General features: G+C 42.9%; 1 protein-coding gene across 2 annotated transcripts; it reads right to left on the bottom strand.

The window, feature by feature from the left end:
• Positions 1-7,467: 7,467 nt before the first annotated feature.
• Positions 7,468-12,848, bottom strand: LOC125015892 (protein rapunzel-like). Of its 2 annotated transcripts, XM_047597936.1 has the most exons (3): positions 12,716-12,848; positions 10,114-10,610; positions 7,468-10,030 (listed from the first exon to the last, which is right to left on the bottom strand). In XM_047597936.1, exons 2-3 carry the CDS (start codon positions 10,605-10,607, stop codon positions 9,340-9,342), a joined length of 1,185 nt encoding a protein of 394 aa, XP_047453892.1. In that variant the 5' UTR covers positions 10,608-10,610; positions 12,716-12,848; the 3' UTR covers positions 7,468-9,339. The 2 variants fall into 2 exon arrangements, with proteins under 2 accessions (XP_047453892.1, XP_047453893.1); XM_047597937.1 differs by lacking the exon at positions 12,716-12,848 and having other exon boundaries at positions 10,114-10,825.
• Positions 12,849-12,907: the final 59 nt, after the last annotated feature.

The raw sequence follows: 12,907 nt of genomic DNA, 5'->3' as shown, positions 1-12,907 counted from the left end.
CGCCTCGATGCGAGCCCATCTGTCACTCACACAGATCAATACAAACCCGGATTAGATCTGAGGAAACAGATAAAGGTTCAGAGGCTGGAAGAAGAAGAAGAAGAAGAGTATTGATTCCAGGCAAATTCACCCGGGTCCATGTTTTCCCTCACACAGGAGAGTCAAAGCACCTTCAAGCACCACGGAAATTGGAAATCCAATCACTCATGCTGGCAGACATCTTGTTTAATCCTGTAGTTGTAGACCTGATTTAATGGTTTATCCTCCAAAAACAGGCCTCTGTGTTCAGACTCCACGTAGATATTATTAATTTAGTCCAGAGTAAAACCAGTCTGTGTCCCCGGTGCCTTCTCCTGCAGGAAGGCGGCTCCATGTTGACGCTCCCCTCTCCGGTCTGGCACCAGGTTCGCCCGGTTTCCTTAATCTGGGCGAGGTGCTGCAGCTCCTTTGGTGCCATCTATGACTCGGAGGAAGCTCGGAGTGCTGAGGTGGTTCTGATGTCTCGTTCGAATGGGATTATATATCTCATCTGGACTCAGGACTTCCCTGGAAGAATAGGAATATGTTTCTGGAGAGAGGGACGTCACCACAGTGACCGACCTCAGATAAACCGATGGAAATAAATGTATGAATGAATGAATGAAGAGAATGAAGAGTAAAGCTGGTGCGTTAGAAAATGTGAGGAAACAGAAAATGTCTAAAAAAGTAAATCAATAGAGCGGTTACCAGCATCATCAGCTAATTGTTCTGAGGACGGACAAGTACGCCTGGGAGACTATTTATACTTCGGCTGTGGAAGGAGGGGGGTGATTCCCAGAACCTCCCTGAATTTTGAGGTTACACATCGTCCTCCCCTGACTCCTGCAGAAAATTAAACCTTCGAGGAAACCACACTCCAACACAGTGGAGTCCCACACGTGATGCATTATTATGATGATTATTTATTTCTGGAAAAATATGACAAGAACTCACAAGCAAAAAAAAAGTGGAAGTGAAGCTCTGGAATCAGGCCTAAGGGTCAGCTGAATAAACATGCACCACATTTAGTCATTACAGGCTTTTGTGCAACACTGATCAGATGGTCGCTCGTCTTTATCTGAGCTCAATGTGTCGGTATCTGACCTTTGAACTTGAACACAGCTGCTATAAAAATCATATTCTACTGAACAGATACTGGCATAGTTCCATTTCTTGAGTTTGACTGATATGACCGGTTCTAGTCTGACATTTAGAAATGCATGCACCATGCACCATGCACCATGCACCCTGCATGTGATCAACAATAAACCTTGAATCGTTGGATCTTTAAATGGAGGCTGATTCTCTGCAGGAAGCAGGAGATTAAAGCTGGTCTCCTGCTGTTAAAGTCCAGCATTCTGCTGATTCATGACTGCAGCCTGAGCCTCTGTCAGACTCGGAGAGCGTACTTACATTAAACCACAATCATTCCTTCACCTCAGGGGGTTTTTCCTTTTTTAAAACCTAAACCTAACCACATGTGCACTTAGCTGACCCACCAGCCGCCCCGACCACCTCCTGGTGCCTGAGTGCAGCTCCCAGAATAAACGGGTGGGGCAGCAGCTACTAAAGAAACAACTCCCTGTACAACACATGAACATCTGCCTCTGGTTCTGATATTTAGATTCTGCATAATTCTCATTTTAAAGATGAACCTTTCTCCGTCTCTGTGCAGGAATATTATAGGAATGTGTTAAAACGAGCCTCATTCTGAAATGCATCTTCAGAAATACTGTGTTGAAACCGGTTCAGAGGGAGGGGGGGGGGGCGGGGGCTGGAATTTTCCCCGGGCCTTTAAATCATTAAAGTCCGCTCCTGCTATTTGCTGATGTTGTCGTGAGTGATTCGAGTCCAGACTGTGAAGGATTAACCCTCTGGAGGCGGCGGTGGTTCTCTGTGACGTGGCATTTCCTGATTCACTCTCGTCCATTTCCTCTTTCTCACGCTGTTACTCATCTACCTCCCACTCCCATGGGATCATCACCTCCCTGTTGCATGGTCACACTCATGGAAAATGAGGACATTTGGACAAAGAAAGGGGATTTTTTTGTTTTGTTTTAGTTATTGTCAAAAACGTCTGTAGAACTTTAAAAGCATAAATTAAATTAACTGACAGGCTGGTAACTGGGACTTATTATTTTCTGATTAGTGCAATATGTGCTAAATGTTTTTCTCTTTCTACGCTGAGGAGTTGCTGATGCTTTGTGTGTGTGTGTGTTCTAATCAGAATTCGAAGCTGACAGGTTAACAAGCTGCAGAACGAGGTCACATAGAACAAGATTCCTCAACGCTGCAGGACCAGTGACCTGCTGGAAGCGAGAGGAATGTTTGGGGTGGAGGAGGTGGAGGTGGAGGTGGTGGTGGTGGTGGAGGGCGGGGGCAACATGAGGCCCGAAGGGGGGGAAGCAGACAGAGATGGCAACAGAGCAGAAAAGAAAGAAAGTGTTGGAAAACATGTGGGAAATATTGAGGCAGTGCAGCCGGCCAAGACACGTGTTCAGCACCCGGTGGATTTCCACCTAAAAGCTTCGCTGGCCGATGGATTCAACAGACGCACTCAGGAACATGAAGGTCTCCCTGCAGATGTGTCATAAAACGTTACGTAGGAATCGTCCACAGTCATCAAAGCTCCTCCAAATAACAGACTGAATGACTTCTTTAAGCTGGTCGCTCCAGATTTACAGCTTAATAACACGCGATAAGGACACATAAAAACTGAATCCACTCGTAATGTTAAATCTGTTGTAAGGCAAAAAAAATAAATAAATACTTTACTCATTTCAGAATGTGGAGAATGTGGAAACTGCAAATAAAACTGTTTGAATTATCGTCTGAAACTTTGACACTTTAATGGAGGGTATTTAAAAGGAAGCTGCTCAGAGATTTCACTTTAAAAGACGACTTCAGTTCAACGTTCATCAACAGAGACAAAGTACAGTCAAATAAGGAAGTTATTCAGCGTAGGATATAAGATGATAATGATTGTAAAACTAAACCTGTAAAACCATTAAAATCTTTTATTTCCAGTACTTGCTTTTTTTTTTTTAACACGTTAGTTGCATGCTTTTATTTTAAAAGGGTGTCAACATTCAGGGGCGGCTCTCTTTTATTTGTCAAGCTCTCATTGGATAATTGAAAATGAGGCGGCCATCTTGCAGCTGTATATAAATCCTGCTGTTGTGCATGTTCTGTAAACTTAGATGAGGAAGACCCTGCTAGATGTCACTGGTGAGTTTAGTGTTGACGTTCAGCCCTGTTGTTACTGAAGCTGTGAGGAGTCTTTACAGAATATTAGCAGCAGCCAAGGCCTCAACTCGATCCATGTGAACAGCTGGTTTGATTTCCAGAGATAAAACAAAGTCACCTTGACATTATTCAGTAGCACTGATGACTTCCTGTTCAGCTTTTGTTTGGGAAACGGTAAATTAAAGATTTTCCTTGATGCAGCAATAGACTGTGAGACAGGCGCTAACGCTAACTGCTAAATGCTAAAGCTACAGAAGGTGGTAAATTAGTCGATAAAGAAAATACATTTTAGAATTAAAAGTAGAAATTAACCAAACAACAGGTTTATTTGAGTCGACACTGAAGCGTCTTTAACCCTTAAACATCCTTTTAATTTAAAACTACTATAAAAACTTAACTGATTAATATTTTTTTGGCATAAATCTCTTACACCACTTCAGCACTTTACAAAACTACCAAAAAATTCAATGATTTTTAGGATTTAAGGCGCCAGTTTAATTATTTAAAATTTTCTTTTTCTAAAATAATTCCATTACTAGTTTTTGTGTAGCAACAGATTTAAAATTTACTACCCCTCTTGTGACCAAAAATGCCCCATTGACTTCCATTAAAACTACATTTATTAATCTCTCAGTCGTGGCACAATAAATTCATTCATTCTGGAATATTAGGGTTTAAAAAATGGTCAAATTTCTAATTTTTAGTGTTCGACACTAAAATCAGCCATTTCCCTGTTATAGGGCCTATGAATAAAATGTTTATCCAACAGAGAGAAGGTCCGAGTCCATTCTCTCATGAGACCTGTACGATATTCGGAAGGTGGTCATAATGTTATGAATGTTATGAAGAATTACTATGAGCCTTTATTGTCACATTAGGTACTAAAGCATCTTTTTCCTTGAGTCTATCTCTAAAACTTTACCAGTAACACTCTTCATGTCAGTGTGTCACTGAACAAATGTTTTAATGCTTTTTATTGGATTAGTCCACTCAGAGAGCAGCAGGCTGGTCGATGCTCCACTCGGACTGATGGGTAATAGCATTATCCTGCGCTGGGAGCTGGGACCGGGGCAGAGCTGCTCTACCACTGATCGATCCTCTTCCCTCCAGGGCCGCTCTGACGCGAGCCTCCGTCCAGTCTTTCATTTGTTTATGAAATATTGATATTGGCTGCTATCTCCTGTCGGATGAGCAGATTCGCCCTGATGGAGAGGAGAGCGCTGGGGGGGGATTCTGAACTGACTTTCATTTTCTTCTGGGTCTGTTTATTGTTCCCACAGTTGCACAATGTTGGCTTTCCACTCTTTGAGTTTCCACCTTTGAAACTCCCCGTCACTGAGTCACAGCTCACAGTGGAAGCAGAGAGAGGGAAACATCTGTGACACATTCTGATACGTTTTCATAAAAATGGCATTTCCACTGGATCTCCAAAGCTTCAGAAGCTTTTTTTTTTATTTACTGCAAACAAACCAAAAATCATCATGTTTCTAAATCCTCCTGATGATAAAACGCTTTAAAGAAGCAGCAGACTGAATGTTCCTCTCTGGAGTTTCTTCTGTGACTCCGTTATCTTCTAGTTCTGTATGTTGATAGCGCCCTCTGTCTGCAAACCGCCTGCGGTACCAGCTCCTCACTAGATCTCACTCCTTTCTTTCTGAAAACCTCACTTTGAAGCTTCCTTCGACCACAGAACCGTGCAGCGTGAGATGGATGCAGCAGATCCTGGTCAGTGGACGGATGCTTTGGTTTTCCTGTAATGACGGTCGGGATTGACGGGTTAACGCAGCCAGAGCCTTTTACGCAGGAGATGAGCCTCAAAGATCAATAGTTGTTACCTCGGCAGAGCCCACACAACCACTAATGAATCCTCTGGCTCACAGCTCGGGGAGCTGCTGCTCTGAGGGGGGGGGGGCACTCCTGATGTTAGTGTTAAATATTCACCACGCTGGATTTCTCAAGTGCTTTTCTCAGCTTTTCTCTACCTGTTCAGTCGACACATCAATGAATCAGTTTCTACATTATCAGTCGCTTATGTCACGTTGATCAAACTGTGTGATAATGTGTCTCTGTTGAATGGTCTCACCCCCACGCGATATTTAGGCATTAGTTCATCGCATGCATCTTTACTTGTCGTAACATATTTCTATACATATCCATTTTAAATCTGGGGGTTAAATAAAACTAGAGGCCTGTAGTTTTTAGTTGTTGTGACAGTTCAGTGGTCTGGTCTCTGAGCCGACGTCTGGCGCTCCCTTTCTGTCTGCTTCGAGGTTTCTGTTTTTTTTTTTTTTGTTTGTTTGTTTCAGCCGTAGGATTAGTGATACAGGTATATCAGGGGCTCATTACTCACCTGTGTCAGACGTCTAAATGTGAAAAGGCTTCGTGCCAACGAGGCAGCAGGTGCAGGATTTCGTTGCTGTGTTTGCAGGAGGAGGTGTTTCCTCCTGTTTCTTAATTTTTTGTGAGCGGCAGTAATAAAGTTACGGTTTCTCATCCATCAACACAGAAGAATCTAGGCACATGTTTTTCCTTTTGAGGGAATAAGATGTGAGGGAAACATCTAAACTTAAAGACTAAATACATTTGAGGAGGATTTAATTTGTTCAGTTTTTATTTTGTCCTGATCTACATGTTTATGAAGCGTGTGTCTGATCCTGAATCCAGTGACCGGTGATGTTTCCGCTCCGTCCACTGAGCTGCTCTGTCCACGACAGGAAGCTCTGTATAGATTCTGACAAGCTTGATGTACGACAGAGCAGCCGAGCAGCCGAAGGCCCTGCAGATCCTCCGAGATAAGGAGCGATCTCCGCCCGCTCTGCGCCCACACCCATCTGTCCACCGTCCTGCTAAGCCAAGCACTTTGCTGCTCGTCTGCAGGATATTAGCTCGGCCAGAGGTTATTCATAGACGATCAAACCTGGGCTGCGGTCAGGAAACGCTGACTTGTGCGTAAATATCAATTCAATTAGCGGGAGTCCCTGTTGCTGATGGTGCACTGCCTGGTTTTAATGGGCGCAGGCACTAAGAGCGCCGCGTTAATCACATCTCTACAAGAAAACAGAGGCAGATATTAGATTAGATGTGTTTACACGTCCATTTACTGTTTGTGTTTGGTCGTTAGTTGTCATAAAGCATAACAGTCACGCTGACCACGGGCCATGCACCGACTTTATTGAGGTTTGTTGGAGGGAACATTGGAGCTGACGTGGTAAAAATGCATGAATAATACTTCTTGATATACAGTATATACACCCATCAGCCATAACATTATGACCACCTTCCACTTGTGACCTGAAAGTCCTGTGGTGTCTGGCTACAGGATGTTGGTAGTGGATCATCTCACAGATACTTGATCAGTTTGAGATCTAGTAAAGGTGGAGGCCAGGTTCTTGATTTTTTTGTTTATTTGTGTGTGTGTCTGTGTCAGGCGGCATCCTGCTGGGGATGGCTGCTGATTGCTTGTTACAAGATGGTTTAAATGATATTTACTTCTCCTGTCAGTGGTCATAATGTTGTGGCTGATCAGTGCATGTGTGACATTTGACTAGCTCAAATTTAACGAACTTGTCAACCAACCACATGCATGCTCCTCATGCGTTAACTTGGAAAACTTCACTTAACTTCAACATCAACTCAAATAAATCTGTAGTTTGGTTAAATTCTACTTTTAATATTAATGAGGACGACTTTGTCTAGTTTTTGTCTTTATGCAACTTTATTTACCACAATTTACCTGTGGATTTAGCAGCTAGCATTTTAGCAGTAGCGCCTTTCTCACAGTGTATTGCTGCATCAAGGAAATTCTTTAATTTATTGTTTCTGGTCTGGTCTAGATGAATGAATAGTTTCCCTGCAGAACATTTAATTGTCACAAGACGGTTATTCACTTCTCCGGTCATAATGTTATGGCTGATCGGTGAACGTAGAAATTACTCATTCATAAAAATAATACATTTAATGTGCAAACAATGCTAAAAGTCTTTCTCAAAAACTAAAACTCATAATTGTCTTTTTAAATAAAGTGTGAATATAATATTTAGTGTATTCAGGGATAAGACAGAGACAGAAAAAATGAAAGAAAATACAACATAAATCATTAAAAATCCTTCACATGGTTAAGAACTGCAGAGCAGCACAGTCTTTGCCATGAACACGTTTTGCAGAATGTGAATTTGCGGAAATCTTTCCATAAATTCAGGCACAGCACTGGTTTGCAGCGACGTTCTGGAGGGTTTGACTGGATTTAGAACACAAGGCACGGCGTCTCGTCTCCAGGACGTTTAGTTTTTTGTTTTTTTTACATTTTTTTTTTCACGCCTGGAAACATCCCTGTCAGAGTTATGTAGGCCAGCGCGCTGAGCTGAGATGAAATGGGAGCACGACTCTGTGGATGCAGCCTCAGCAAAAAGACGCCCATCTCCTCAGAGCTGAAGGTGCAGAATGTGATTCCCGATGGGAGGGGGGGCTCGATTATTACTGTAGGCAGCTAAAGCGTAACATTAAACTGTTAGTGAGGAATCATATAGATGCACAGAGACACAAGTGGTTAGTATTTAAAGAGCTAGAATACATTTACATTTAGTTTAGTATTAAATATAGAGACAAACCCCTGGCAGCACATAGAAAAAGTATATTTGCAGTTAAATGAAATAAATACAAAATGTGAATCAGTTTGTTTCTCACAGTGATGGACTGATCTGATGTTTTCTATCCTTAGAAATTCGAGGTATTTGTCAGATTTGATGCCAGTGCTCCTCTTCATTCTTAAAGTAATAGAACAGAAGTTATTCTTTTATAATCTTGTTTTACATTAGTTATTTATTTTTCTTTGTTTGGGTTCAAGCTTAGACACATAGGTTTATAAATATATTAGCATTTCTGTTTTTAGTTGTGAATGGTTTTATTTTGAAGGCATTAGATAACTGGGGCAAACCAGGTGAGGTCATAAAATGAACAGGTGAGCTCGGCCCTTGGAACGGTTCTGTTTGTTTTTTCTGTTTCTAAATAAACCTCACCAGATATCGTTTTTTTGCCCACATAATGGACTTTTTTCTCTCAATTCCTGTCTGATCTAAATCTGAATTTAGTTTATTTATGAAGTCTTTTTTTTTACCTTTTTTGTCATTAGTTTGAGACAAACAGCCACTACAGTCCCAGAATTTCAAATAGTAGATGAGGAGGCAGCGTCTTCAGCTTCCAGCTCTCACTTTGAGTCCTGGATGCAGACGTCCTCTCGCTCTATTTTTAAGGTACAAGGCTTCAAATTTTCCTTTTCTAATAAAGCTTCTAGTTGGAAGTAGCTTGTCATTGGCTGTTTTACTCGGCCTTTTCCATTTCCACAACTAATATTTTGTTATTTCTATCCTTTCTTTTTTATTCATGAATAATCTCATGTAACCTGCATCAGTTCATCTCTTAGATGCTTTGGTCACATATATCTATTTATGACAGATCCTCTTGTTCATTCTCTCCTCTCTTATCTTTCTGTTTCTGTCTCTATGATCTTGGTTCTGTTCAAGGTTTCTTCGTTATTTCTTTGCCACTGTTCCCTCAGTGCTTTCAGGGGTTTTCCGGTTTCTGTATTGTTATTGACGCTACGTGGATCAAATTAAACTCATTTACTGTTATTACTATAAATTAATACTGGATGCTTTGCCTAATCTTGCAGTTCGAGTCACTAATCTTTATAATTTATATTGGATTTTTCAAGGTGTTCCCAAGTTTTTCTTTACTTGACAGAAAATATCTATCTTGTAGAATTTAACAAAAAAAAATAACCTTCTTTTCTCACCATTATTTAATTAATCTGGTGACTTAAACGTATCTGACACTTTACATCAATAATCTAATAAAGACTCGTGCAAAATATTCTCAGACTGAATATTTTAAATCTGATAGAACCACTATTTATGTGGTCGCAAATAATTTGAGATGCATTTAAAAAACAAAAAACAAAGAGTAAATGAGAGTATCAGATCAGTGCATCACTATTTCAGTCTATGATCCATCCTCAGCTAAACCCATCTAGAGCATGCGGTTTTATTTTGTCTTTTGCTTTAAAACCTTAAACCAGCTTCACTCTGAGTGGACGCACACGGCCACGTTCTTGTGTCTCTCCCAGTAGTGACAGTCCTCTGGGAAGCTCCATGCGGCCGCGGACTCCTTGTGGCGACTGACGGCGTGAACGACAAACCCGCACAGCTGCTTCTTCAGCACCTCCACCACGGCCGGGGCGTTCCCCTTCTTCCCCTGACCCTCCATCACCTGCTGGATGCAGTCGCGGGGCACGGGCCGGGGCTTGGTGCTGAACGACGCCACCAGGTTGATGTTGTTCACCTGGAGCACCTCGAACCAGTTCTGACCCGCCACGTGGTGAAAGTGCTCCCCCGCCCTCCAGTTCCGGTAGGTGCCCCCCGAGTGGTTGATCAGCCGAACTGACCAGCTGACCCAGTCGTACTTTTTCACCAAGAACTCCAGGAGCTGCCGAGACGTCTCCTGCAGGGTTTCTCCTTCCTTTTCCTGCAGGAGGCGCTGTGCGTCTTGTTTGGCTTGCTCCGGGAAAGCAGCCACACAAGACTCGATGGTGGCCTTCATCCTGGACTCCACTTCTTCGATTTTTGCGCTCCACTCCTGGATCTTGTCCTCTTCCTCGTCTTGGGCCTGGGTTAAGGCGCAGTGGCCCAGCAGAGCGATCAGGCCCAGGCAGAACAGCTCCTTCATCCGAACACAGAAGTCCTCCAGGAGACGGCGGTTCCCCGCTACATACCTGCAAAACAGAACCATTCCTCTTTAATTTTTTCTCTGATCCTGCGAGAGAAGCTTTAAAAATGATGAAATGTAATAGTTTACCTTTCCACCAGCTCTAAAACGGGCTCTCCGAAGCTGTTGGTGCCCATCAGAGCGTCGTAGAGCACAAACAAGTTCTTCTCGCCTCCGGTTTTGGCAAAGTGCTCCAGAAAAAGTCTGGTCTTCACTTCCTTGAACTGTTGTTTGGCCTCCAAGATGTCCATGTACTTCCGGAACTGGTTCCTGATGTTCTCCTCCACGGAGAAGTACCGGGAGTCCAGCTGGCTCCTCTTGATCTCACAGTCGATGTCGTCCAGTTGGCTGGAGAGCACGTCCAGTTTGTTCCTCACCGTCAGGAACTGCTCCTTGACGTAGAAGACCTCTTTGCTGTGGACGTTGTCCAGGGCCAGTTTTAGAACCGGAGCGGCGGCCTCGCAGAGGGGGAAGAGCTCCCCGACGGCGCTGGCCAACACCTCGGCCCCCTTCTCAAACATGTCCATCACTGCCTCGATGGCCTCCTTCTTCTGGGCCACGACCTGCTCCAGTGAACTGCTCATGTTCTGGGACGTAAGAGGGAAAAAGGGAAAGATGCTGCATTAGATTTATATATGTAGGACTACCAGACTGTTTAAATAATAACTGATAGACACAAAAGACATCAGCCTGTTTAAATATAATCATATAACCATGAAATTAAACTGTGTCGTGCAGAACTCATCCAGGCCCCTGAGGATTCTCAAGGTTATCCACTTGTTTTTCAAAAGAATATTAAAGGCTGAATGCTTTTAGCAAAAAGGAATCAAATTATTTGCCATGAATGCTGTGCCACTTAAAGGTTTTTAAACCCTTTAGAGTTTCTGAAAGTAGACAAAGAGAACCCAATCACACTAATGAAACGCAAATATTATAGTTATTTGAATCATTTCTATGTATCTGTACAGTGTAAACCTGGTTAATGATCCAGTTTCCTTCCTTCCTTCCTTCCTTCCTTCCTTCCTTCCTTCCTTCCTTCCTTCCTTCCTTCCTTCCTCCCTCCATGACCCAGTTTCTCTTCACATTCAGCTCATGGACTCATGTCGTGACATTTTCTTTTAGAGTTCACTGGTAGAATTCACAGTTCATTGGTCCATCAATGATGAGCAGATGCAGCAGAACAGGCCCAAACCAGGACATTAGCGCCCCCATGTTTCATGGAGGGATGAGGTTCTGATGCTGGAATGCAGTGTTGGTTCATCTCCAAACATTTAAACCAAACTATTCTACTCTGGTCTCATCTGTCCACTAAACATTGTCCCACATGTTCTTTGTGGACAGAGAGCAGTGTCTTTGGTTGTTGAGTGGATTCATCAACATGAACATCAGCCAATGTGAGAGAGGCCTTTAGCTGCTTAGAAGTTACCCTGGGTTCCTCTGGTTCCTCTCCCACTATGATGGAGTGATGTTTGTTGGTGGACCACTCCTGTGGAGGGGAACAGTCGTCTTCAATCTGTCTGACTCTCTGTGGATTATTTGTGGCTTCCAGACTCTTTAGAGATGGTTGTGGAACAGGACTTTTCTAAATACACAAGTATACTTCTGGTTCATGTTTAATTGGGTTCTATTTGTCAACTTTTAGTGTCACATATTTAATAATTTTTATACCAAAATGTTAAAAAGCGCTCACAAGCTTTACAGCTAATATGTTACATATTCTGTACAAGGAATTGTTCTCTGAATTCAATCCATTCTAGTCAGCACTCACACTTGGAGCCGGGAGCAGCCGTGCGAGGTGCCTGGAGACGTTTCTGATAAAAGCACTTCAGCCACGGACATAGAAGGGGATTAAACCAGTGACTTCAGTCCTAAAACCGCTTCTCTAGAGGCGTCTTTCCCTCGGCTCAACCCAAACCTTCATCATTAACGTCCAAAAGCAGCAAAAGATCATCATAAAATTAGTATTTATGAGGCACTGCACCTTTTTATTAGCAACAAAAATGTTCCTAATAATTTTAAGCATGAATCTTTGCTTCCATGGAAAAAAATCGACTTCACTTTGCTGTTTTAAGCTACGGAGGGCAGATAATTAAGGCTCAAATATTTAAAACTGTGCATGTGATCAGACCTTTATCAGCCCCTGAACTGGAGAAAACAAACCGCCCTTCCCTAATGATGCAGGTAATTATGTCACGTAAACAAAATGGAGGCCTACTTCTGTACTTGGAAGAGAAAATGCCACACATGCCCTTGGGTCTGAGAATGAGTCATTTCAGAACAAAGCAGACCAAGGCCGAACAGAAATAATCTTCCATCCCTCCTCTCAGCCTGACGTGAATCACGGTGCCCTCTCTGCAGAGGAAGGTGAACGAGAGAAGCTGCGTCACTCAACTCCTCGACAGATTTATTTAGTTTTTTAATATCTGAACATGCACCTAAAACATCTCTTTAACGATCAGATAAACTGGACGAGAGAAAAATAATCTTTAACTGAATTTATGAAGAAAATATTAAATATCTCCATGTTTGACTGTCGAAAGAAATGCGCAACGGCAGCGTTTTGACGCACAGATCCACTCAGAGCTGTGGACACACCTCACCCCTCCACCTCCTACCCCCCACCCCCGATGGAAGCAGCTAAACACATTCGTCACATTCCTGGAGTAAAAGCGTTTTTTTTTTCCTTCTGTACCTGTGTGAAAAGACTCCTTCACGGTAGATGACCTCAAACAGCTGCAAACTTTGAGAAAATCCACACCCTGCTTCTCTCCGCCGTGCAGATGTGGAGCTGAGGAGCTGAGGAGGGGTCCAACACAGGATCCAGGAGAAGATGCGCACTCAATATCTGCAAAGGAGAGGGAGGGAAACGGAGAGAGAGAAAGGA

Source organism: Mugil cephalus, chromosome 11 (genome assembly GCF_022458985.1).
Source record: "Mugil cephalus isolate CIBA_MC_2020 chromosome 11, CIBA_Mcephalus_1.1, whole genome shotgun sequence".
In the NCBI taxonomy this organism is placed as follows: Eukaryota; Metazoa; Chordata; class Actinopteri; order Mugiliformes; family Mugilidae; genus Mugil; species Mugil cephalus.
The sequence above is the reverse complement of the archived record's forward strand: the minus strand, read 5'-3'. Positions and strand labels throughout refer to the sequence as shown.